The 25,744-nt window shown below is 43.1% G+C and overlaps 2 protein-coding genes across 13 annotated transcripts in view; one reads left to right on the top strand and one right to left on the bottom strand.

The window, feature by feature from the left end:
* LOC108051224 lies at nt 1–23,432 on the top strand. 11 transcript variants are annotated; one of them, XM_017133242.2, is made up of 9 exons: nt 1–352; nt 5,411–6,131; nt 16,065–16,459; nt 17,006–17,382; nt 17,521–17,649; nt 17,862–18,265; nt 19,068–19,824; nt 21,518–22,243; nt 22,309–23,432. In XM_017133242.2, exons 2-9 carry the CDS (start codon nt 5,987–5,989, stop codon nt 22,835–22,837), a joined length of 3,462 nt encoding a protein of 1,153 aa, XP_016988731.1. In that variant the 5' UTR covers nt 1–352; nt 5,411–5,986; the 3' UTR covers nt 22,838–23,432. The 11 variants fall into 11 exon arrangements, with proteins under 11 accessions (XP_016988731.1, XP_016988727.1, XP_016988729.1 ...); XM_017133243.2 differs by lacking the exons at nt 1–352; nt 5,411–6,131 and adding an exon at nt 11,454–11,997 and having other exon boundaries at nt 19,967–22,243; XM_017133241.2 differs by lacking the exons at nt 1–352; nt 5,411–6,131 and adding an exon at nt 11,455–11,997.
* LOC108051227 (putative helicase mov-10-B.2) overlaps nt 23,347–25,744 on the bottom strand; it is a 7,672-nt gene continuing 5,274 nt past the window's right edge. For both annotated transcript variants that reach the window (XM_017133246.2, XM_044459550.1), the window contains exon 5: nt 23,347–25,400. In XM_017133246.2, coding sequence (XP_016988735.1) covers nt 23,851–25,400 — 1,550 coding nt within the window. In that variant the 3' untranslated portion in view covers nt 23,347–23,850. The remainder of the gene's footprint in view (nt 25,401–25,744) is intronic.

The following is a 25,744-nucleotide window of genomic DNA, read 5'->3' on the forward strand; positions in this document are numbered from 1 at the left end:
ACCGCCGAGTCGTTCAATCCGCTGCCGCCTTCGTCGCGGGTGTGAGAAGTTACCCTCGAAAGTACATAAAAATATTGGGAAGAAAACCTGATTTCTTCTAAAAAGTTGCATAAATAGCAAAACTCAATGTGCAATTTTTCCTGACGATTTAAGCAGTTCTTATTGAACTAAGGTGGCGCCCCAAAAGGTTTTTAACAACCATTTCCGTTTCGCCCCTCGCGTTTGTTGTTGTGTGATGATATGATATGGAGTGAATTAACCCATCGTTCAGCTGTCTAAGCAGTTTTCATTGAGTGCACATTACGGAATTTCAATTACTTAGCCACTCGATACGAAAGGAGCGCACTTCAAGGTAATTTTCAAGCAAACAACATACAGGTGAAACAGTAACTCGGCTCCCCATGGAATCCGTTGATTCGCGAGCGATAAGTTAAATGCCATATTAATAACCAATTATTTAGTCACCTACCAGCAACAACATCATCGTCATGAATTGTTCATTAGCAAGTTTTGAGTTTCGATAAGGTAAATACATAGAGTAAATAGGTGGAAACCCTAGCTATAGGAAAGTAAACAGAACTTTGTTTTACCAACGAATTGGTTCTTAAGCTAAGATCGTAATGTTTGTTTTCGCTAACAGAACCTTAGGTGGGAAAAATATTGATTGGAAGATGAAACTTGTACTTAAGGAAGAGGAAAATCAGGTGTATTCCATATATTTACAATCGCCATTGTATTCGGAACTAATGTATTCAGCTAAGCAACTAAAATATATAGTCTAATCTACATTTAATTAGGCATTTGCCTTTCTAACAATCTTCAATATTCTGACTCACTTATGTATATATCCATATTTTCTCTGGACAGAATTTTATCTCAGTCTTATTTTCTACTTATCGTAGGAGAGTTGAGTATATTCTGCATATATTGGAATCCCCATATTTATACAGCACTCAAGTTGAAACCCCCTCCATTCACACGGCATATCCAAGGCACATATTATGTTTACATCTTGATATTCCAAACCCAAGCCAACCGGATAGATAAGGTTCTCTTTTTTCGATTTTTGCCTACTATTATGTATTTTATCTAGCAGATAAGATATGACCGTGCATTAATATCTCTAGGTTATATGGCAGTCTTGCTCCAATTTCCCGCAGAAACTTTTGATTTGGCTTGCCTTTTGATGGGTTTCTTTGTTTGGTCAAACGCTGGCATGCAATGGGGCAATCAATGGGGCAGCACCCTTTCACATATTCCCGCTTTCGGTCAGACAGAAAGTTTGGAGCCCTCGTGTGTGCATTGCTCGCCATGGCAACCTGCCCGCCAGCCGGTCACAACAAGTCCGCCACTCCGGCCGGAGTTGTTTGCCACCCAACAACAATGGCAATACTAGCCCGGGCAACCCCCTGTCCAAGGGACATTGGTTCCGGCGAGTGGCCAGCTGGGTGCGGCTTTAATGTCTGGCGTCATGATACCATTTATAGCCCATGTTTCCCCAGAACTTTCGCTGCTCCTTTCAGTGTTTAATCGATAAACCCGAAACGAGTGGAGGAAACCCTGGTATTTCCCATTTTCCATTTCCCATTTGCCATTTGTGTGCTAATTGCAGATCGGGGCTAAGTAACTGATTTGTGGGGAGGAGTAGGGAGTAGGGAGGCTTCACTGTGGAGGCGGAGGCCCAGGCACTGTTTACCATTTGTTTTGAGCTCGTTAAGTTTGCTGTTAATTATCGTTTGGAATTTCGCGACGCAGTTGGGAACCGAAATGAGTTGTCTTGCCAGGTGAATATCTCATGAATAGCTTATGGTGAAAGATCAACAATGTACAAAGCTTACATATACAGTTATAGATTGCTTACTTTTTTCGAATATAAATGCAAATTAAAACCTTTGTAATTAAGAAGTCTGAAATTTATTACCCTCAAACATTGGGAACTACTGTTTTTTGTGACTTTCAGAAATCAATCCTTCTTGAATTATGAGTTTATTGTAAAACAAAGCTATTTCAAAAGAAAGATATTATCATTACTGCTATGCTGAGAAAACCAACAGACGATTTCAAAGAGAGATATCCCAAGTGTATTAACAATCGAAACATCCAACCCTCAATCATTATTTTACTTTTGCCTGGAAATTAGTTAATTATTTTTCCCTTCACTTCCCCAATCCCCCTTATTTATTTTTCGGAAAAGCAAAAAACGCAAGCCTAGGAGTATTTCACAGTTGGTAAGCTATTTGCCATGCATATTTGCAACGCTCCAAAAAGTCCAATAAACGGCAATCACAAGAGGCAGCAGAAACTGCTTTTCCACTGCTTTCGGCGATGGCAAAAGATTTGCATAAATCGCACATACAGTTGGAAACTGATGTGTGAGTACACCGCAATTAACATCAAACTCGAGTACTTTACATGCGGGTATTATTGACAAAGTCTCTCGTTCGTTCTCGGTTTTAATTTGAATTGGAGATCCGAACACGCCTCTGAAAATGTGCCTCGTTTGTTTCGAGATTCTGGGTAACCTTCACGCGATCGCCGGAGACTGGAGTGACGTGTTGACGACTTCTAAACAGACTCACCAAGCTCAAATGATTGCCAAATGACATCAGCGTGGCTAGCAAAGCAGAATAGTCGACTCTGACTACGTTTTACGGCTTTCTTCTGGCCCAGCGAAAGCTTGAAAATTGGCCACAAACGCTGCATTAATTGCGGAGCCCAACGATTCCCTCGATGATCTTCTGCGGTTAATCGGTTTCTGGTAATTTGAGTGTAACCTGCTCGCTAATAGTGCGGTTTTGGAGGGTGGCAGGTTTCACATTTCCCCGGTTACAATCGATAAGTCAAGTTGTTAACGTGCTGACAAATTGCCCGACAATGCAGCTGCAGAGAAAAAACAACTTTAATTGATTCCGCTGAAAGGCAAATGCTCATGTCGATCGATTAACTCAATTAGCCATCGATTTTTCTAATACCGAAGCTATGCAAATATAGATCTGCTGTGAATAATAGTGAAATCTAGTTAAGTATAAGCATTGGAAAAGAAATTATTTATAAGTTTCACTTAAAGTAGAGTAGAAATATTTATCTTTAATATTTTTACTCTTAGTATACATCTACCTACTAAAAAAAGGAACAACATTTGTTGACTCCTCTGCAACTACACTTAGCAAACAAGAACTGATAAAAACGAGAAAGAAACTGAAAAGAAAACGAAACTGTGGGTCAACACACATGTTCGATAAGGTACCCCTTGCCGCAGCCCCAGAGATCTGAGTAAACTGACACCTTTTCACAACAAGATTGGAACTCCAAGCGACCTTCCCTGCCACAATCCACTTGTGCTGGGCCCTCGTATCCGTTTCTGTGCCAAATCGAAAGTGATGCAGAATGCATATACACACATATATAAGAGAGCCGTTTGTCGCAGCCACTTTTGAAGGTGAGCCTGTCCAAATGGAACGACAATGCTGCACTTGTTAGGCCCCAGACTTTAAGACTCGGAGGCGGTTCGCGACAGCTGTCACAGCTTTGGACAAATTCCGAAGTGGAAACCCAAGACTGAGCTTTTGTTTACATTGCCTCTGGTTCAATGCTCTCGTTCTAGTTTTAAAACCATGTGCGCCATTTTCGTAACCTGTGACTATCTGCATCTCATATCAAGAAACTCTCATCACTTTGTCATCATTTAAATTGAAATGTGTGAGCTTTAAGCTTGAATTTCGAAGCGTGGGAGCTGCATGTGAGATTTATATGAAGTAAGATCGAGATAAAGTTCGTCAACGTCTTGGAATGACTTGAGTGGGTGGCAAAAATTGATGATGAAGACGATAATGTGGCTGGGATATTAATAAATAAATAAATTAGCTTTATATGAAAACCAGTTTGGAAGAGTCCCAGCACGACTGAAGTTTTTTGGTTATTTTTTTGAGTATACCTATAGCTTTTTCCACTCATCTCCCAACGTATGTATAAGCACGAAACCCCAATAACTGAAATCTCAAATGCCATTATTACTCACTTGATTTTCCGGGTGGATTCAGAGCACGTCCTCAAGCGGCTCAGCAGCCCTATCCCAATATGGTCGATATGACTGTTCCGAGTCACTTCATATGCACAACAGAATATCGAACTCGCGAGGGAGCGGCAAACCTTTCAACTCAAATTATGCACAATAATCTTACATAAATTTTGAGGTCTTATCTATGCGTAGAGCCCGACAGAAACTGGTAAATTGGTTGGGATGGAGGGGCATAAATTAACTCGGGAACATGTAAAAATCGAAACGAGTTTATCGCTTCAAGTGAACCCGACAATTGGCCAACAACAAACTTGTTCTATATGTCGACGTCTATTAAGATTTATAGATTTAGTTGTTGCCTAACATAGATATAGACAAGCGTGTTATTCGATTAGCTTATCTGGATATATAAAGACATCTTCAGGTCGGAGAACATTGTTCGGTTGGTCAAGTGTGGGTTAAAGTGGCAGCTTTGATTGTTAATAAGTTAGTCATTATAATAGTTGTGGCCTTGGCTATTTCTAGTGAGAATGAATTGCAATTATTGATTATTTACAATACCTTTATATTGCTTCTTCCCTTTCGGTTTCATTAGTAATGTAGTGATGTACCAAATAATCCCCAAAAAAGTTTCTCTGCCAAGACTTTTAATGTGCGTTTTGGGAATTGCAGATTCCACAACTTGTGGGAGAGAAGCTCACACACAAAAGATCTTCAATTGCTTTTAATGTTCACTTTCATTTCGCAATTAAGAGGGGCTGAGCAAACGTTTGGTTCTCGCGGTTTTTTAGTTTTTCAGTCGCTTTTCAACTGCGCAACAAACCGGGAGACATTGAATTCAAAACGAACTTTAGTGGCTGAAACGAAAATGTAACGGTAATTAATTGGCTTATTAAGAAACCCAATTCAATCACCCTTACTCTCACTCTGTTTCCCCATTTTATGCGATTGCGTGAGCCAAGCCCCAAAAGCCAAATTCGTGAAATCGCAATCTAAGTTTAGACGATTTCATCATATTCTCTGCTGCTTTGCGTATTCACTTGTGGACTTGTGGCAAATTAGCTAATATGCGCTTAGCCTCATTGGTGAATGTTTGCTCGCTTTTCGGTTCTGTTTGAACGTCACATTTTCCAAAAACTCGATAAAAAAGAAGTAAAAATCAATGGTTAAAACATGATTTTAGTTTCCTTTCTTATGGTAATAGAACAAATAATATTAAATCAATTAAAAAAACAGGTTCAACAAACCATAGAAGAAGTAGCTCTTATTATTACGGCTTAAAACCTTTTAGTTTTCAAGAAACATATCTGTATGGGTTTACCTAAAACCTGCCATATAGTTTTATTAAACCACTTGCTTAAAATTCATATCTCACGCTCTGACCTTTTGCAGATACTCACAGAAACAAACGACAACGAACTTAGGAGGGGAGTTGAAGGGAAACCCAGCGAAAAACTCCAATTGCAACTTTTGGATATCCAACAGCAATTGCAGACCCAAAATTATATGCCAGCCGCCGCATTTCCATAGGTTTTTGGTGGAAACCTGCGACTAACAAAGCGAATTTCAAATGTGAACCAATCATACAACAACAACGCAAAACAAAAAAACCAAAAATAGCGTGCATGAAAAAAAAAGATATTGTGAAAACAACAAAAGAAACATTAGGCAAAATTGTTTCCAAAGCCTTTTTGTATTATTTTTTGAAAGTGCAGTGAAAACGAAATATGATTAATTAGCAATCCGGCAAAATCATTAATGAATATTAAGTAAAGCACCTAAAAAACACGGGAAAAACGGAAAAAGTTAAGAAAAAGACTTGCATGTGGAGCAAAAGAGAGTTTGGCGCGATTTTAAATGCCGACGACTAAAGACGCGTTCGCGTTTTAACTTACCCAACAAGCGGAAGAGTGATAGCCAAATTAAAAGCCAGTTCGTTGCATAAATTTCGCGGGTGTCCATGTGAAAATGGCCACTTCGGAGCAGAGCAGGAGGCCCCTGGAGCCGATCTTCATCGCCACCCCGCCGCACACCCCGCTGCTGCACCACCACAGCTCCATAACGCGCACCACCACACCCCGTGAAATGCCCACCATGTACCACTTCGATTTTGGTAAGCCATTAGGACGCACTTAGCCTATTACAACTGTAGGCAAACCGTGCTTTAAGAGCTCATCAATCGATTCACTACACAACAATTATTTGTATCTAAAGCACCCGACTTCTTTTGTAAGGAATTACTGATATAAAGTATCCTTTGCCTAGATATAGAATTCATTCCCAAACAATCCCAATTTTATTACGTTCATATACTGAATGATACTAAGGTTTCCATTTTAAGTTATACATATTCAAATTTAAAATTATTTGTAGCAAAAACACCATACCATTTTTAAATAAGGAGTTACTTTAAATCATAGTTCAATAGATATTCAATAGATATAGAATTCAATCCCAAACAAGCAGAATTTTATTACATTTCTATATTGAGTTAAATCACGGTTTCCTTTTCAAATTATACATATTCAATGGAAAAAGTAACATTACCTTGCTAATTTTAAAACTCATAGTATTGGATAGTATTTAATATTAAGTGAGTCCTAATCCAAATAGTTTTTCTCTGTGCAGTCTTAGAAAATGCATACACTATAAATGCAAACAATGTGCGGCTAATTCAAAATACTCAAACATTCATGCCACTTCCGCGCAGGCGCACCAATCTCCGAAAAGCACTTGGCATGCAGCCCCCGGCTGAGAAACTGAGAAACTCCGGCGGTGTTAGAGGAAGTGTTTAGGAAACCACTTAAAGCCAATAACCGAGGGGGGAAAAGGGGCGATTTGAATTTATAATGAACTCAATGAAGCATGAAGTCACATTTTACGACCAAGAAAACATGGAATTCAAATTAAATAGCAGAAAAAACCAAAGGTTATTAAAAATGTTTGTTAAGGCCCATCAAAAATTTATGATAAAATCAAGTAGTGTGAAAGATTTTAAGGGAATTATCCGGCGGATACAAAAAATATTCAATAAAAAGGCGAATAACTTAAATAGAATAGTAAATATTATAGGAATAATAAACAAAACCAATATACCAGGAAATATCAAACATGCTATGGTCATTAATCAAAATCAAGACGGATGTGAAAAACTCTTTAAAACTCAAATAAAAGCTACGAACTTAAACAGATATATTCGAAGCTCCCCTCATCAAAAGAAACCGCTTGAATTAAACAAAACCCCAGCTTTCTATCACCCAAAGTCGCCCAGATGACATCAGTTATTATTGCAAATACTATATAGTATGTATTGCAAAAAAAAAAGCTTTCAACCAAATCAAAAACAGAAAACGTGGAAGGCATTTAAAAACACAGAGAATAAACACAAAAAACAGAAGCCAAGCAATTGACAACAACAGCAACTGACATATCTATGTCAATTTCCATTTGCAGTAAGCAGCAAAGGAGCCCCAAAAAAAGAATCAAATAAGTTTTAATTAAATTAAAGACAATCCCAAAACAAGAAATTCAAGTAAAGTTGGAACCGAAATGTCTTTTGCGCAGCAATTGAGAATAATTCAATTAGAGATTGACAGAAGTGGAAAGCAAAGCTCAAGTTATAGCCCATATTTATATGGCTGATAAATATGCCAGCTGCTTGACAGAAATCGGGCTCCAATCCGTTTTGGCCATGTCAGTCACGTCTGGCCGGGAGATTTGCGTGCCAGTTTTTACAAGTCTCCGATAATGCTAATAAATAAGTACGAAAAACTATTCCATTGTCGCCCTACCAACTGACAGTAATGGCCTGTGCCTATAAATATGGCCTAAACGACAGCCAGTTGACCCACTTCCCTCGCCCACTCGAAAATGACTTCCCTCTCTCTGCTAATCCGCTGAATTTCCTTGACATTGAACCATATTTAGTGGCACAAGCTGTTTACAAGTCTCATGCAAACATAGAATGAATTCCAAAGTCAAAATCCCAACCAGTTTTGAGTTGCCATTTCAAATGAAGGCGTTAATTGTGGTTCGAAAAACCAGTTTTCAAAGATCTTTTGCAAGTCACTTTTCTGTTAGGGATGAGTTCTGCCATTGACAAATTTGTCATTGATGATTGCGGTTTCCAAATTAAATGTCCAATTGAAGTGGGTACGAGTTTATGGCCGCAAACAACTTTGAAAGTGCCAAAACCCGGCAAATGCAAAAAAAAAAAGCTTGAAAAAGCTTTGAAATATAGCAGTGAAACAGTGTTGCCGTGCGAAATGTTTTCTACTACTTTTTTGGCTTTTCAAAAAAAAACAAATATTAAACAAAAAAAACAAAGAAATATATATATAAAATCGCATCAATTTTACTCGTTTTCCCAAAGCTTATGTATACAGTTTCAACACTTATAAATTTCAATAGACTTTGATGCAAGGTAACTAACATGAATTAAATAAAACCAAAATGAAATAAACTTTAATCAAGATTGATAACTATTAGTTTAAATCGCTTGAAATCACTTAAACCCTTTCAAAATTTAATTTGATTTGATGAAATACATTTGTAGCCAAAGCGCGCCTTACTAATCATTTGGCTTCACCTATCGATCGAGTTTGTTCCGAATCCAATTGAAAATTACCTACCTCAATTAACGGCCCAATTCCTCTCACACTCCAAAATGCAAAACAAAAGATGGAATAGCTGAGAACACACAAAATCGAATTGGATACAAGCACAAAAGTATTTCACACTTTCTAAAAGGCAATCAGCACGGCCAACAACAAACAAATCAACTTCAATTTGTTGCAACAACATCGAACTCACCGAGTTACAAACAGAACCGAAGACAGAAACAAAAAACACAGAGGAAAATGGAAAACACAGGGAAAATTGTGCAATCTGCAAAATGCGTTCGTTGGAAACAAACTGAAGCAAAAGAAAATAAAACATCCAGCGCCAATGAACTGAAATGGTTTCATTAGATGATCGAAGGGGCGATAGAGGGACCCATTGGCGACTGACGACTGGAAGAAATAGAACTTAATTAGTGGAAAATACGACGGCCTAATGTTGTTGATATGTGAAGTGTGCTTTGGTTGGCAGAGGGAGAAGGAGCATAGCTGGTTGGAAAAAGAGGGAAAGCTGAGGATTCAGGGGCCACGAAATGTCGCCGAGAGAGCAGTATCCACAAAGTCCCTAATACACCAAAGCGTAATATTAATAGATCTCAGAGGCAGATTCCTGATGAGTAATAGGATTCGTCAGAAGTTGGTCTAAAGAGAACATTAAATGTGGCCTTCAGTTAGAAATGCAATGGTTTTGACAAATTCATTGAATTTTAGAAGCTCAGGTTTCAGAATTTACTGGTAGAACGTTAGAACCTCCAAAGAAACTATATTTTTTTTGTAAAACTTACCAACTGTTTACTTTAGTCGTTGACTTGAGAAGTGTCCAATATCGTTTAAAGCCCAACCAAATCTTCATCTTTTTATTTCACTAAGTTATCCAGACTGAAAGAAATTCCTTATTTAGTATATTTGATATTATAATATATTCCTTGATAAGAAGAACTTACATATGTTTCTTAGCAAACCAATAAGTATTTCAAACTGAAAGAAATTTTTTTATTAGTTAAATGCTATATATATTATTACCTTGGGAATCAGTAATATTTTAGAAGCCACTTCCGTTTCCCCTTATTTGTAACAGTGCATAGGAAACATAAAATTTTAAGTTCACTATGAAAATATATAGCTTTTCGGTCGTGTCGCCGCCTTGCCCCCAAAACGCCATCCGCACATCATCTAGATTCTAGAACTTTGACTATTTATAAGCACGCGCCCCTTTAAAACATATTTCCTGAGGGCTTGTTGCTGCACCGTGAAAATCGCCAGAGCGAGATATATGCAACAGATGCCCCATCCACATAGCCATATGCAACTGCAACAGATTTTCTATTTTCGTTGGCGCTCTCGAAGCGTGACAATTATAAGAGATTATCCAAGACTCAAAGTCGCGACGCGTGGGCGACCACAAACGGTGCCGCCTACACCCCAAAAACCACCCATTCCTCAACCCCCCTCCTGCTTTGAAAGGGAAGTTGTTGGTTCGATAGACAGAATATAAATATAAATAACTAAGAATGGGCCGAGCCTCAAGTTCATGACTCAAACACATAATTCTCCTTGCTTTTGGCACGTGCAAAAATCGAACTTTTGGTCTTGTGTCAAGGCAACTTGCATAAGAGAGTTCCACGGCCTGGTGACGTCAGCGGATGCTGAAATATATACGTCGAGATTTATAGCATCAACAAATGGGGATCGTTTGGCCCGAGCAGAGCGATGCTCAAAAGTGCATTCGCATTTCAATTAAAAACAGAAACCGCGAAAAGAGATGGAAAGAGGAGACGAATATGGCGAAGTTGACCTAGGCGCAAACCGAATATGGAATACACTACCATTATAAACGGAAAAATAGCATTGAAAAGTATTAAGTAAAGGTGTACTGAAACATCAGTTTCTAATAAATATAATTAAGCTTTTTTGAATTGGGGAAATTCGACAAGGCATGTTTAATAATTCAAACTTTCTAAATCAATCCTTACCTAATCTTAGACAATATACGCAAAAATATTGGAATTTACTTTGTTAAACTAACATTAGAATCTGTTCCTAAAACTCTAGTTCTCACATTTTGTAAAGAGTTTTGTTTCCGCCCTAAAGAACCCATTCCTGTTTTTATAAACCCTATTTTCTCTGTGTAAAAGTACATCTCATAGACAAACCCATTCCACCAGCTGTGATGCCCCTGATTTATATAAAGTCCGCCAAAAGTGTCTCCAACTCTGCGGCCAGCTGTTTATTTATGTGAAGCGCCTGCAACACCGCGTGTTGCTGAGGTCGGCAAATGTTGCTGGCGTCGCAGTTTGGCAGTGGCAGCTCCAACTGCGTCTACCTTTTTTGGCACACTTATGCAACCGCCGGTGGCAGTAAGTGGATGTTTTTCATGCCCCAAAAGTGGACATAATTGCACATGTGTGGGGGCTACACCCAGTCGTGGTCCCAATTCCCATTAGCCAGGAAATGGGCGCTCTTTGAAGTCGGTTAACTGATTGACTGATGGGCGGGCGGTTGAGATTTCAATTTGAAAATGGGAAATTGGCAGCCGTTCTGGCGGAGAGTGAATAATGTCCATAGGCAGTCGAGGGTTCAGCAACATTTGAGTAAATCAGCCGTGGAGGCAAGTAGACAACTGCAATCCAGCAAAAGCGAGGGAGTCGGAACAGAATCGTGGCCTTTGTTGATGGCAGCAGCAGCAACAGCAACAGCCACAAACAACAACACCCACACTCGGTCCAAAACTGGAGTGCAACTATTTTTGCTGCGGGAGCTTTGGGGCTGCCGATGTTGCTGTCGGGTGTTGCTGCCGATGTTGCTGCCGGGTGTTGCTGCCGTTCAGTTGGGCACGAGAAGCCGGCGCGAGAAGTTCACACGAAGTCGGGAGTTGGTGCGTGATGTGCTTTTGAAAATACACACAAGTGAATAAATCCGAAATAAACCGCCTCACGATGAGCAAGAAAATGTGGCATAAGATTTTCAAATCCAAGTCGCAGAAGGCGCCGCCGCTAACCAAAATCAACAAGCGACATAGTCGCATAGTCTACGAGGAGTACCAGCAACTAAACGATCTGCTGGACGGCGAAAAAGAGCAGCTGAATTTCAGCAACGAAAAGGAAAATGAGCATGAAAATGGAAACGGCCCTGCCTGTGGAAATGGAAATGGCAACATTAACGTTTTCGAACAGCAGCCCCTGCAAAGTTCTTTCAACTCGTTGGAGTTTAGTGAAGCGCATCAGCAGCAGCAACAGCAGCAGCAGCAACATCAGCCAAAACAACAGCAGCAACAGCTGTCAACGTTTTCGCGCGTTCGCAACACATTTTCCATTAGACGCAGCAGCAACAACAGCAAGAAGCTGGCCAATGCCAAGTCAAGTGAGTCGGATGCTGCATCATCAACAGCAGCAACAATTGCAACTGCAACATCAGCAACTGCAACAGCGGCAGCATTAGCAACATTAACAGACAATAAGCCCGGCAATCAACTGCAACGCGTCTTGATCGTTGTCAATACGATCAATGCGGCTACTAACTGTCCAACTAACCATTTGCATGCCAATCTTACAGCAACGCCAGCAATTAAATCAAGTAATTTCCAATGCAAATTAACTGCTAATTTCTGCTAAGTGAACCGTTTTCGTTTCCATCCAAATTACTCCTTGGTGAAAGCTCTGGGGGAAATCTCGGCTGCTGTCCACATCTGCTCCAATTGTTTTAATATGTCTAAATGGTGACCCCTTGGTTGAATCTCTCTGCTTATCAATTCCCAGCTAGAAGATGATGTCACCTTCGGTGGTTTTCAATGAAATCGAGAATAAGAGTTTTGTTTAATGCGTAGATGTTTTGTTACTTAAATAAAATAATGATTTCATAAAAGGTTGAATAGATTATTACTAGTGTTTTCTAAAATATATATTTTTTTTATTGGCAATATTGGTTGAAGTTCCCTTAGAAATGATAGTAGTTTGAATGACAAAAGAGCAAGGGTATGTCCTAAGTTCGGGGACAAACGACAGATAATTCTAAAATAATTTTATTATGAATCATTAGAAATGATTATGTTCGAGTTCATATACAAGTTTATATGACAAATACAAAAATATACATACACGAACTGAAAATTCATCTGAGTTTTTGATATTTTTATAGCTTTTGGGAGCGATAAGAAAGAACTGGTTGCTTATTTATTATACAAATATTTCGAGCTAATGAGCTTATTCATATTTGAGATGTTATCATTGAACGAAACATTTTTTTAAAACTTCAAAATGTTGTACATATTACAATAAACGGAAGGACGAAGTAAATTTTATTCAGAAGGCTGTGTTTTAGTACCTTAAATGTTAATAATAATAATGTAACAAAAGAGTATTTAAAAATGTCTTAAGAGAATTATTTCCTAGATTTAAAACTTACAAGTTTAATTTTAAATCTCAGTTGGCTTAGTTTTTTCCCAAGTGCAAGCAGGTCTGGTTCCCAGCTTACCCGTTCCAAGGTGCCAAGTCCTCGGTTTTAGTTTCCATGGCCATTCTTCTCGGGTGTCAAAGAGGTGAGAGTTCAAAGCGTAGCCAAGAACATGAAAACTTCTCGTCTGGGAACAGGGAAACTGTTTGTATTTCGCTTTTACCATGTTGCACACAAGACCACATTTATGGGCCCGCTGAAGACTTAAGTGGCTTATGGAGGTTGCCCAACGGACGGCCACAAAGCCAACAAAAATATGGAAATGCCTAAGACTAGACACCAACTAACAAAACACATGGATGGGCCAGGGATTGGGCAAGCAGGAAAGCCATATTTGACTAGATTTAAAGTGGCATTCATCACACGCCTGAATGGCTTTCAACTTTTGATCTAGTAAACTCTTGACCATTTGAAAGTCCCATGACTTCGGATCTCGAGATCTGCTAAAGATCTGATGGAGACCCCGCTGTTGTTATTTTTAAATACACATACATCTCAAGTGGATGCACATAATGCATGTGCATATCTCATATTCGGAGCATCATTAGCACAAGACAGATGGACGGATAGTGCAACTCACCCACTTCTCATCGCCGGGGATTATGTCTGTCTATAAACAGTATGCGTAACTCACTACTTTGCATTGATTTGAATGGCAATGAGACAGGGCTCTCAGTACCAAGATATTGCGCAAATTCTGGTCCTCTTTTGCCCTGTGCGTGTCGCTGATTGATGTAATCGCGATCTGACTGCCAGTTCGCGGGTGCTTCTGGCCCGCCATTATAATTGGATCTCCTCGTCTCTGTGATTAGTGGCCGCCTCCATTGATGGTTTTATGCGCTCCATGGGCGCTTCGTCTAATTATTATTCCTCGATACCCACACAATGTAGCGGAAGATTGTTTTTTGTAGCACAGTTAAAAAATAGTTAAACTTTTAAAATCACAATTAAAGCGCAAAAACCATTGCGAAGTACAGTTAACTCGATAACGATAGGCAAAGTCAGAAACATGGTGTTTTTCAGTGTTTGAAAGCGGTTACATAAGGTAATTTCAAAAATTTAATTTTGACCAGATAACTAATAGACCTAAACAAAGTTGAGAAATCCGATAATATAGAACATAATAATAATGAACAAAAGAAAAAAAAACCTTTCCTTACATTGTATGGAGCCTGTGTGTTTGGAAAGTCTATATATTGGGACACAAACATTCTCCAATTATTTTTACTAAATAATAGTTTATTTTGGTGATTGAACTTTAATCAAAAGAGTTTTAAGCCAAGCTTAAGTCAGCTTTTGTCTGTAACTGTCGACTTAAGGTTTTGCACTATAAATTTTTTTTAATGTAATCAAAAAATCTTCGACAGAATGATTCAAATGTAAATTCAAATTAAATGTTTTCTTTGCAATTAGGGCCAATTCGATTATTTTTATCATTTTATTGCTTCATTTTTGCAAGTTTAAGCACCTAGCTTTCTAATAGTATATTACTTTTCGTTTTAAAAACTAATTACCAAGTATGAAGAAAAAAATTCCTATAACTTTTCATTCAATCGAGTTTTTTGTTGTTTAGATTGTTCAAATAAATCATTTTTAGACTGGCTTTTCAATTGGCAATTTTATTACGAATACAATTTTGACTGAATAACTGATGTTTATTTTGGGTGAAAGTTGAAGAAATATGATTAATAGCTAATTAAAAACACTATAATTGTTTCTCCCAATAAGCCTTATTTATCTAGAATTATCTGAAACCTTCACTAATGCCTGATCCTTAAATACACACGCTGACCAACATTAACAGGATATTGATTATTTCCCTTAGCCATTTAAACTTAGAAAGATATTTAAGATCGCAAATTAACGAAAAACAAGAACAATAGGAAAAGAGATCAAAAATCAAGTGCTGGAACGTGGGCAGAGCCACCTGCCATCCGTGAGATACAAGATATTCGCTCATCGAGATACAATTCCCGCCCACGAGCAAAAAATCTGAGAGTTTTGGTACAGACCTGTTGCCCAATTTGTACAAAACTACATTTCATCAGTCTGCGACCAGCAAATAAATAATATATATATATTAATAGGCTGATCGCCAAAGAAGAAGTTAATAGCTATAAATTATTTGGGGCTGCTCCATTGTCTCTGGGTTTTTGGGGAATTTATTTGGTGGGCCAGACAATTTGTCGCCCAAAAAGCACAATCGACCATGAATCTTGCCACAAGCTATTTTCACTTGGCTGCCAGCCATTTCCACTGGGAAAGTGACTGGGATTTTCCTATCGCCGAACTTTCCCTGTAGATACCAAGCCCTTTTGATCTAGATATGGGAATCACGGGGTTACCAGTTACACAGAAAGAAACATTGTTATGAAAAGGCGATCAATTTGAAAATTCATGCATATATTTAAATATACTTTCTATAAAGAAAGTAAGTTTATCCCTGCAGTTATACAAAAATAGTATATTTTATTAAACGACTTTTATCGATATGAACTTAAGTTGCAGGTTTAGTGTTGTCTATAATACCCGATTCCAAAAACACATGTAGAACACATCATAATTTTACTATATTGTTAAATATTTCATTTTATATTTAAATTGTACTAATTAAGCTTGAAGTATATACAAATTTAGTTTAAACGCATACTTATTGTGGTGCTCTACGGTCTAGTCCACAATACTATCTTATGAATACTATTCCTAACTTATCAAAAGCTATATGAAAAATTAGCAATATCCCTTTTATTTGATATCGATATACTTTATTTTTTCTGAGCTGGGTAATATCTTTGAATTTTGTAACGACTCCCAGTTTGCTGCTCCTGTCCGTTCTGTTGTTGTTTCGTTAAATTAGAGAAATACTTTTATTTTTTACGTCTCACCTCATCTAACAAACATTGCCAAAGTGCTCGCAGCTAACTGAATCCCCATCAGAAATTCGGTTCTCAATTTTCGCCTCCATCTCGTCGACACAGCAGCGATCGGCACCACGGATCCCGAGGCGGAAGACCCGATGCGGGGCGCGGATGGGGATCCGCTGCCCCCGCCGCCACTGACCTCCGACTCCACCATTCCGGTGCCGGAGTTCGTGCCCGACCAGGACACCCAGCTGACCCCCTGTCCCTGCTGCAGCCGCACCTTCATCACCAGTGCCCTGCGCAAGCACGTCATCATCTGCGAGAAGTCCTCCAAGAAGCGCAAGATCTTCGACTCCTCTCGCCAGCGCCGCGATGGAACCGCTCTCTCCACGTACGTGCTGCCCAAGAACTTCGGCCTTCCCAATGCGGAACGCACGGCGGGATTGCCGTCTCCTCCGATCACCAGTCGCGAGGCTACGACCACTGCAATGGCTGCCGCTGCTCCTCCAGAGGTGAGTTCGTCCACTAAATAGAGGGTTTATATACTATCCATTTTAAAAGACTGCAAAATTTTTAAAATCTTGTGTTTTATAAATTATCATCAAGAATAAATTAAATGAATATATTTTACTTACACTTGCCTGATAAAAAGAAAGAAAACTGGTTATTGTCGAATCCTTATTAATCTGTCTTTTTCGATTTTTATAAAATAATGTACTTTAAATATAATAAATATATAAAAATAAATGATTTATCATAAATAAAATTTAGCAATAGAAAAATTAAAAAAATTTGTATGAACCACAATTTTAAACAGAGTTTATAATTTAAGTGAGAACATTTTTTAAACTAGAGTCGGTATATTTTTGGACTAAGTTTTGATTTAATAAGATTAATGACATTAAACAGAATTTTAAAAGATGTCTTCTATATTATCTCTATTTATCCTACAGATAAGTTGCTTTAGCTTTATAGCCTCTTCATATTATAAGAACTTTATCTGTAGATTTATCTCTAGATTTACTGCGATTACTAAGTGTTTTTCCCACCGTTCTCAGCCAGTGAACTCGCCTGCGCCAGTGCGTCGAAAGTCGCAAACCGAGATGGTTCGCTCCACCGCCCGAGCCTCTCTGCGCAAGGCGGCGTCCACACTCTCCTCTGGTTCGGCCGCCGAGGCGCCACCCGGTGGGGCACCTGCTGCTCCGGCGGCTCCGCTCGTGCGTGAACGATCGCTGGCCAAGCGGATCAAGGCACCGGCCGGCGGTCGCTGCCCCCACTGCGATCGCTCCTTCAACCCGAAGGCCTTTGACCGGCATGTGGAGTGGTGCAAGGAGAAGGCCATCCAGAACAACATGAAGTCCACCAACAGCCAGGAGACGAGCAAGGCGAAGGAGCGCCTGGAGGCGAGGAAGCAGTACAGGCCCCCGAATCTCAAGTAAGCCAGGATTTAGCTGCCACTTCGAGTTCACCCTTCACACACTCGTCTTTTAGTCCACACACTTATCGTTTTATTTGCCGTTCTGTTCGCTTTCTTTTCTTTTCGTAACTTACACTTGTTTGCAATGTTTGCCAGGACGAAGAGATCGCTGGCCCGGGACAAGTACTCTGGAAACCACGAGGAGCTGCTGGAAGCGGGTGAGATGACGGCACCCAAGCCGAATATGATGTCCCTTTCGATGACGTCGTCCGTGCACAGTGATAAGTGAGTATGGGGGTCACCAATCCCATAGATCTCTACTATGTAGTTAGTCCCAACCCCCGATGCTCTTCTGGCGTTGCTTTGGTCGTCGTTGATTTATCCTGTAACCCGTATCTGTAACCATTTGGTAACCATAGCCACCGTCGTGTAGTTTCAACACACTGTAGTTAGTCCTCCGATCAGCGATCCTCACTCATCCCAGAAATGATCCTCAGCACTCAAGCTCAAGTGGTGCGACCAAGAACCTCGGCGGGAGCAGGAAGTCGCGGGAGGACAGCGGCCACCAAGAACCAGGTCTACATGGCCCATGATGAGGATCCGCCATCCTCACCGCCTCCCAGGGACCGTGATGCAGTGCGTCGGTCCAAGCGCAAGCAGCAGGAATCCTGCAGCGAGATCGACGACACTATGGAGCGACTGAGGCGCAACGCTGGTGGAGATTCCCTCCAGTTGGCCAAGCTCGATTGCGCGGAGGCGCCAGTGCTCCAGCCGGCCAGTCGCCGCAAGACCGCAGCCAAGCGGGACAAGGTGGATGCGGGCGACAAGGAGATCTGTCTGCCCAACCATCCCCAAGTAACCATGACATTCGACGAGCTCAATGGCCTGATCAAGCGCAAAGGTATGGGATGAACTCCTGGGTTTTGGTTAGGCAATCTTTTCGGGAACTTCCACTGATCGTGGCATGCAGGTCTCCAATTAACTTGAGATTTTACAACTTAAAACCTCTAAGAACCCGGAACCATTTTATGATCGTTAATTAGTGCGCGTGTAGTATTTAATGCATCGAGGCATTCGGAAGATCAGCCAAGCATTACCAGTGCCAGTGCATCCATTGGTTATTTAATATGGTCAGGAGTCTTAAAAGGAGAAGTCGAGTGTATCGAAAAAGAAATTTTAGAAAAAGGGTTTTGTAAATAAATTATTTGTATAGGGGGAAGATATGCAAATTTGAATATAATTGAGTTATAGAGAATTAAAAAAAAAATATTTTGTAGTCGTAATTTTTTTTTTTTTTTTTAGTTTTGTTTGTTGGCGACCTTTCATGAATGTTTTATTTTGAATCCGGCTCGAGGTCAATAATTGAAAAATTTTTTTAGTTGATAAGAATCATTATTTATTTTATTTCGAAATATTTCCTTTTTTAAAGATTGTATAAAATGGTATAAGACTTATCCAGAATAAAAATGAAAAATATTCTAGTTTAAGTAGTCTCAGAATTTGTAAATGCTATAAAGACGAGGGTAAGCCGAATAGATAGATAATATCTACATCTATAAGATAGCAAGAATGATAATAGATGATACCTATATTAGACATCTTAGCTCAAAATAAACCCAAACAAGTATTTTAGGGCGTTTTTAAGATAAATTCAGCTAACCCAAGTCCCCACCTCCCATCATCTCCATGCTGCTCCACCTCAGGCGGCACTCCCATTTGCAATGTGGAAATGGATGAGCAGGAAATCGCTAACTTGACTTCCAAGTGCTCATCCACATCTCTAGTGCGTCAGGCGAGGCGTCGCATTCGCACCAGGGAGAATCCTAATCTGGAGTTGCGAGCTCTGCCGCCGGGTTCGGTGATCTCCAAGGACGTGCACTTTGCCTCCCTGGACTCCAGTTTGGCGCCCCTGCAGGGAATGCAGTACAAAGCCTACTCTGGATCGGATGAGGATTCGCCAAGGGCAGAGATCCAGATAAAAATGGAGGCCACAACGATGCGCACAGTGTCCCGCCCCACGAAGAGATCAGGTCAGGTGATGAGCAGCTCGGAACCGATGCGTGCCTTGCCCATGTCCGGACTGAAGCAAAGTTTGGAGGCCATTAACCAGTCGATGGGACAGACGGTGCTCCCGAGATTGAAGCTGGGCAACGAGAGGCAGGACTACGAACCGGATGCAGATGAGCCGGACAATTATACCAGCGACCTGAACGACGAAGCGGAGGAGGAGGACCTCATGAGTCGCGCGGCCAAGCTAATCGAGCGGGCTCAGTGTAGTCCCAATCCCGGCCTGCTGGATGAGCCAAGTGAGGAGGAAGAGGAGGAGGGGACGGTGCTGAAACTACCTCCTTTGACCAAACAGAACAGTAACGTCAGTCGCCGTTTGGTGCTCCTGGAACAGGATGAGAACGGCACCATGTACATTAAGTCGGCCCCCAGTGCCAAGCGCCGTTCGAATAGGTTTGTATCCCAGATCAGAGCCATGTAATCCAAACCAATCCTCCCCAGACGACAGCCAGACAGAGCACAGATGGGCGGTTAATCATAGATGTACTAACCACACAGCCACTTTCCTAACCCTTTGCAATCTCTTTTTTAACAGCGGCCTGGGGGACAAGTACGATCCCTTCCTCTCGGCCAAGCGTCAGCTGGAGGAGCTCTGCTCGCCCAACACGCCGCCGCCAGAGGAGGAGGTGACCACCACCACCCCCAGCATCAGAAACTTGACACCTATATCTACAACCACACCGACCGCCACACCCAGTATCGCCATGACCACCTCATTGACCACGGCGTTCGGTAAGCCGGCCCAAGTCGCCCAGAAGACCACGCCCACCTCCAATTTCCGACGCACTTCGTCGCTGCGAGGACCGCGTCGCACGCCCATGCTGAACAGTCGCCCGCTGTTCGCCACCAACTACCGCCCCACCATCCAGCGGGGTCTCTCCGACGAGGGCCCCATCTCCACGAACTTCCTCAAGCCGGAGGAGTTCGACGAGATGCCGGTGCGGGCTGCCTGCGGCAACGACTTCCACAGTCCGCGGGTGGTGCGTCGGGATGCCAGTGCCTCCAACCGCAAGCAGCTGCTCAAGTTGCCCGTGGGCGGGACCAGTGAGGCCGGCAACGCATCCCAAGCCGGACGCAGTGTGGCCAAAACGGACTCGCTGGCCGTGTTCCTCAAGTACGAGCACGAACTGGAGCAGCTGAATGCCAAGGCGGCGGAGCTGGCAGCCGCCAGTCAGTTGACCAGCAAGGAGCAGAAGGACAAGAGCAACACGCTGAGCAAGCAGAACTCGGCCAAGAGCCTGGGGCAGAGTACTCCGACCCAGCTGCCGCCATTGACTCCCACGGCAGTGCCGCCATCGCCAGGTGCGGTGAAGGAGGTGGGCTACCCGCCGGTGGCCACGCCCCTGCGATTGGAACCCATCAGCAAGCCGGCGATGAACCCACCCACACCCCACACACCCATTAAACTGGAGAGCATCTTTGGTCCCAGGAGGGAAACGGGATTGGGTTTGGGTTCGGGATCAAGTTCAGTGGCCAGCGATTTCATAGATCCCAAGCTGATAAACGCCTGCGACAATCTGCATGTCAGCAGCGGCATCTCCTCGGACGCCAGCTCCACGCCCCAGCAGCAGTTGTCCCAGAGCCGGAGCCGGAGTAGCTCCCAGTCCACCATCACCCACGAGCGGAGGCAGTCGGGCGAGGCCAGGAACCTGCTGAAGAGGAAGATGCGACTGGGACGCAACCAGTTTCTGTACGATGCCTCGCCAGAGGACGCGGACGCCTCCTCGGGCTGCTCGGCGGACGACGAGGCCAATCGCTCGTCCATGGAGTACGACGAGCAGTGCTGGCAGCAGCAGCAGAAGCAGCTGCTGGCCAATCCGCTGCCCCTGGTCATGCCCATGGTGCACAGCGCCATGCCCACCTTCGACGACTTTGACTTCGAGGAGTTCCTCTCCTCATTCGAAAACGAGAATGACGACGAGCAGTTCCCGCTGTTCAAGGACTGTCGCGAGTTCCTCCTGAATCGGTCGACGAGCAGGCAACGCTCGTTCCAGAAAGCGACTTCTTCGACGACACAGACGACAGCCACACAGATCACCACCCTGCACAGCCACCAGTCCAAGGTTAAAGACAGTCACGCCCACAGGTCGGAGTCCAAGATGCCGGAGGAGCGACTGCAGCGGCAGCAGTCGAACGCCTCGATTGCCAGCAGCCAGGAGGAGAAGGAGAAGGATGGACGCCGGGAGGTGGAGAAGCGGACGCCCGCCGAGGATCAGCCGAAGCGGGAGATCTTCATCAGCATCGAGACGGAGGCCAATGCCCAGGGACGCTCGCCCATCTCGCCCGAGTCGCTGCGCCACATGGTCGGCAATGCCCAGACGCCCATCGATGTGCTGCACATCGAGAACGGGAACGAGCCGGAGCACGCCAGGTTCAGCAAGATCAGCGACACGGAGGATGCCGCCGACGAGCCCGGGGATCGGGCCAGCCAAGCCACCAGCCGACTGGCCCCATCCTCGGGTGGCTCCGCATTGGCGCCCAACGTGCAGCTGAACAACGCCAAGAATATGATCCAGCGGATTCACGGCGACTACCGGCAGCTGGGCGAGGAAGCCGGTGCCTCCGTGCGGCGCATGATCATCGTGGGTAACGGCGGCAGGGGCGAGGAGCAGCTGCAGCAGCCGAGCAGGGATCCCAATCCGGTGGGTCAGGGTCAGCAGCAGCATGCGGTGAAGGCCAACTCCCCATTGACGCCCTCGCCGTCGGCGGACTCGGATGAGCTGAGCAGCCTGGACGGCTACCCGATGTCCTCGTCGCAGGGATCTCGTCGCGGAGCCAGCTCCAAGCTGAGCTCGGATTCGGCATACGGCAGGTGGGATCACCTTGGAATGATTACACAAAATAAAAATATTAAATGGTCTCCTATTTGATTTACAGCAGCAACTCACCTTACAGCTTGTCGCGTCAGCGCTCCACCGAACTCCAGCCGGGCACGCCCCGATCCCAGGGACTCCTGCGTCCGCACACGGCCAGTGCCAAGTTACCCGGCTCCATGTCGGATGCCTCCACGCAGGCGCAAACCAAGTACGGGACCCTCAAGGCGCGCCAGCGGCTCTTCGCCCCAGATTGTGGCAGCAATAACGGCAACGAAGATGGGGCCGAGTCGTGCAGCAGTGGGTCGGATAACTCCCTTGCCGCGCAGCCGAAACAGCAACAGCAGCCGAGCAGCAACTACAACTACCAGCAGCAGCAGGCCCAGGCCCAATCCCAATCCCAACCAGCTTACAGCACTAACAACAACAATGTACCGATGACACCCACCACATCGCAGCACTCCCTGCTGAGCAACTCGTCCATGAGCTCAAGTATGAAGATGTCGAAGTTCTGCCACGAATGTGGCGCCAAGTTCATCATCGAGCACGCCAAGTTCTGCATGGATTGCGGAGTGAAGCGGGTGGTGCTCTAGACTAACCCCACGTAGCCATTGATTTCAGAAGCTCACACTCACAGAACACAGAAAACGCAACACCCTGAACACCAAAACACTCGCCCCGAATCCGAATCAGACGACTCCGCCGATGAACCCTGGCTGGATCGGTCTTGGGGTCTAAAATATACCAAATGTAGTTGTTTAACGCAAGCAGTTTACGCATAGCGCTAACATCGCCCATATACAGAATAATAATATATATTTTAATACAAACCAAAACAAGCGAGACAAAGGTTTTGAGTCGAGCGAACTTTAATTAATCGAACTAAACTTGGTATTTCTTTCGTAAACATATTTCTCATCTTCGATTGCTTAAAAAAAACGAAAAACGAACAAAAAGCAACTTAACTTAAACAAACACTTTAACAAAGTTGTTGATTAACAAAGACTGAACGAATTTAAACGATAGAGCGTTGAAAAAAAAATGGATTATGTAATGTGACGAGAGCGAAACTATTTTTAAACATTTTTCAAAACCTAACGCAGCAACTCCATTGTATTTGTATTTTGTAATCGTTTTACTAATTATATAGACACTGCTTAAATATAAATATATGATAATGCATACACATCGATTTGAATCACCGATTTGGTTGGATATAAAACTTTAAAACGTCGAAGTTGAATTAACATTCATGAGAACTCACACGTTTGGATTTGACTGGTCCATTTCTTAAACAAATCTTATTTCAAATGATTTTCTTTCTTCATTCGCAGGCCATTAAATGGATTATCAAGAGTATTCTTCTTCGTAACGTAGTCTTAGACTGCATTAAACAAGTATTGTTATCAGAAGCTTATATAAAAAAATACAAAAACTTATACAAATAGCGACGGCTCAGAATTTTTAGTTCAGTATGAGCAGCTATGAAGTTAGGACTTCTTTCATGACATCTCTTCTAGAGAATTATGTACTTTGAACTTTTCGGGTCTGTCTTTGCTCACTTAATCTACGGCTTATACCTACCTAACAAACATGTCCTGTAGTTTCAGTTTGGATTTGTTTTTAACAGCTTGCCCAGCTTTGATGAAATTTTAGTGGACGAAAATCTTGGGGATTTCTTTATAGACAACTGGGCCAGTGATTTATTTATAGCTTCGTTGAGTTCCTCTTCCGATGCGGTGAGGCGCTTCTCCTCTTTTTCCCTGGTCACACTTATGTCCTGGGGCATCTTGGCATACCAGGGAGTGAGCTCGTCGTCCTCCAGCTCACTGCTCGACTCCTCATCGGAGTCTTCTTCCTCCACGTCGGGCAGGAATATCGGCCCGTCCTGGGAGTTCTTCTTCTTGAAGAGATATGTTCCTTGAAGCTTGCAGCTATTGATAATTGTCTTGAAGTCCCGGTGATGGCGCAGGGTGACTGGATTGCCAACCAGGATCAGTAGGGACTTGGCCCGTGAAAGGAGGACATTTACCCGGCGGGGATTGCGCATGAAGCCCATGTTGGCAAAGGAGCGCACCAGACTTGCAATGATGATTGGCTTCTCGCGGCCCTGGTAGGTCTCCACGCTGCCCACCTCGACGTTGGGGTGGCCCTGGCTTTGGAGCAGTTGGGTAACAAGTTTACCTTGAGCGGTATACGGAGCAACTATGCCGATGTCCTCCTGGCTGACTGTCCTCCCTTTTCCGAGGCCATCGTTCAACAGTCGCTTTACGTACCAGCAAAGCACATTTGCCTCCAGCTGATTGTAGGAGCTGGTGGAGTTCTGCTCCCTTTTGGTCACTCCATGGGTGGCCTGAAAGATGATCGGGAACAAGGGATTGGGCAGCAGGCTCCAGTTGGCGGCTAAGTTCACCTCCTCATCCGGAGCCCGAGGGATCAGCTCTCCGTTGTAGTAGAGTTCGTTGAAGACGCCCACAATCTGCGGATGGGATCGATAGTTCCGACGCAGACGCGTCTGCAGGGTACGATCATAGTTTCCGTTTTCGTCCAACTTGTAGCAATCGGAGCGCAGGAGCCGCTCCATCAGAGACTGGCTGAGCCCCAAAGAGGCAGCTCGATTGCTCTTGATCACGGCGCCCAGCTGCTTGTGATCACCGGACAGGATCACGTGACAATCTGCAGTCTGCTTGACCCCCATGATGCCGATCAAAGCCTCCGGTTCGGTGGAAGCGCCCGCCTCGTCGATAAAGATGTGGCTGAAGAAGTTGTGCTTGCCGAGGTCATCGGTGACCAGACGGCCCACGGTGCAGAGAGTGGCTACTGTGATGCCATACTGGAGTATGTGTGAAACTCCAAGATGCTCGTAGACCTGTTTCGAGCAGTTGGAATTCTTCAGCAGCAGTGCCGGCACGGACTTGAGTCCCTTGTGGTGGATGGAGCGCGAAAAAACACGGATCAGCTGGTGATCCGACTTCGGCTGCTCCTGATGGGCAAAGTGATCCTTGAGTCGGGCATTGCTGTGGATGTACTCGCACAGTTTCAAGGCAATCGTGTCGCAGGCCGAGTTCGAACCGGCGGTTACAAGGATGCGGCTTCCGGGTTGCTGAAGGCGCAGCTGTAAAATGGCCTCCACAATGGTAGTGGTTTTGCCAGTGCCTGCAGGGTAAAAGACAAGTTAATAGGCATACAAAACTTTAAAGACGGTCTGTTTATAGAATTCGTAATTCTTTAATTGTTTTAAGGCCGACTAACGCACATGAAATTTCTGTAATTCCTGTTGTTCTTTCAAAAATTGTACATATTTTTCTGGAATAATGTACAATTCTTAAAAATACTTAATAATTCCAAATATTTGTTGATTTATTTAATAAATAAAAATGATTAAATATAACACCCCTCAAACTTACTATAAACAATTATCAGTTCCATAAAACTGTAAACACCCTTTATATTGGTAAGAAGTTTTTCAATAATTTGTATATGCAATTTGTGTTTTGGAG

This window comes from Drosophila rhopaloa, unplaced genomic scaffold (assembly GCF_018152115.1).
Source record: "Drosophila rhopaloa isolate 14029-0021.01 unplaced genomic scaffold, ASM1815211v1 contig_115, whole genome shotgun sequence".
Taxonomy (NCBI): domain Eukaryota; kingdom Metazoa; phylum Arthropoda; class Insecta; order Diptera; family Drosophilidae; genus Drosophila; species Drosophila rhopaloa.

What these genes read in the sequence shown, in the direction of transcription:
- LOC108051224 (XM_017133243.2), top strand. Translation starts at nt 11,574, where the DNA reads ATGAGCAAGAAAATGTGGCATAAGATTTTCAAATCCAAGTCGCAGAAG. An exon ending in CTGCCGCTGCTCCTCCAGAG is followed by an intron (nt 16,460 to 17,005) that starts GTGAGTTCGTCC and finishes CACCGTTCTCAG; the next exon opens with CCAGTGAACTCGCCTGCGCC. An exon ending in TGGCCTGATCAAGCGCAAAG is followed by an intron (nt 18,266 to 19,067) that starts GTATGGGATGAA and finishes GCTCCACCTCAG; the next exon opens with GCGGCACTCCCATTTGCAAT.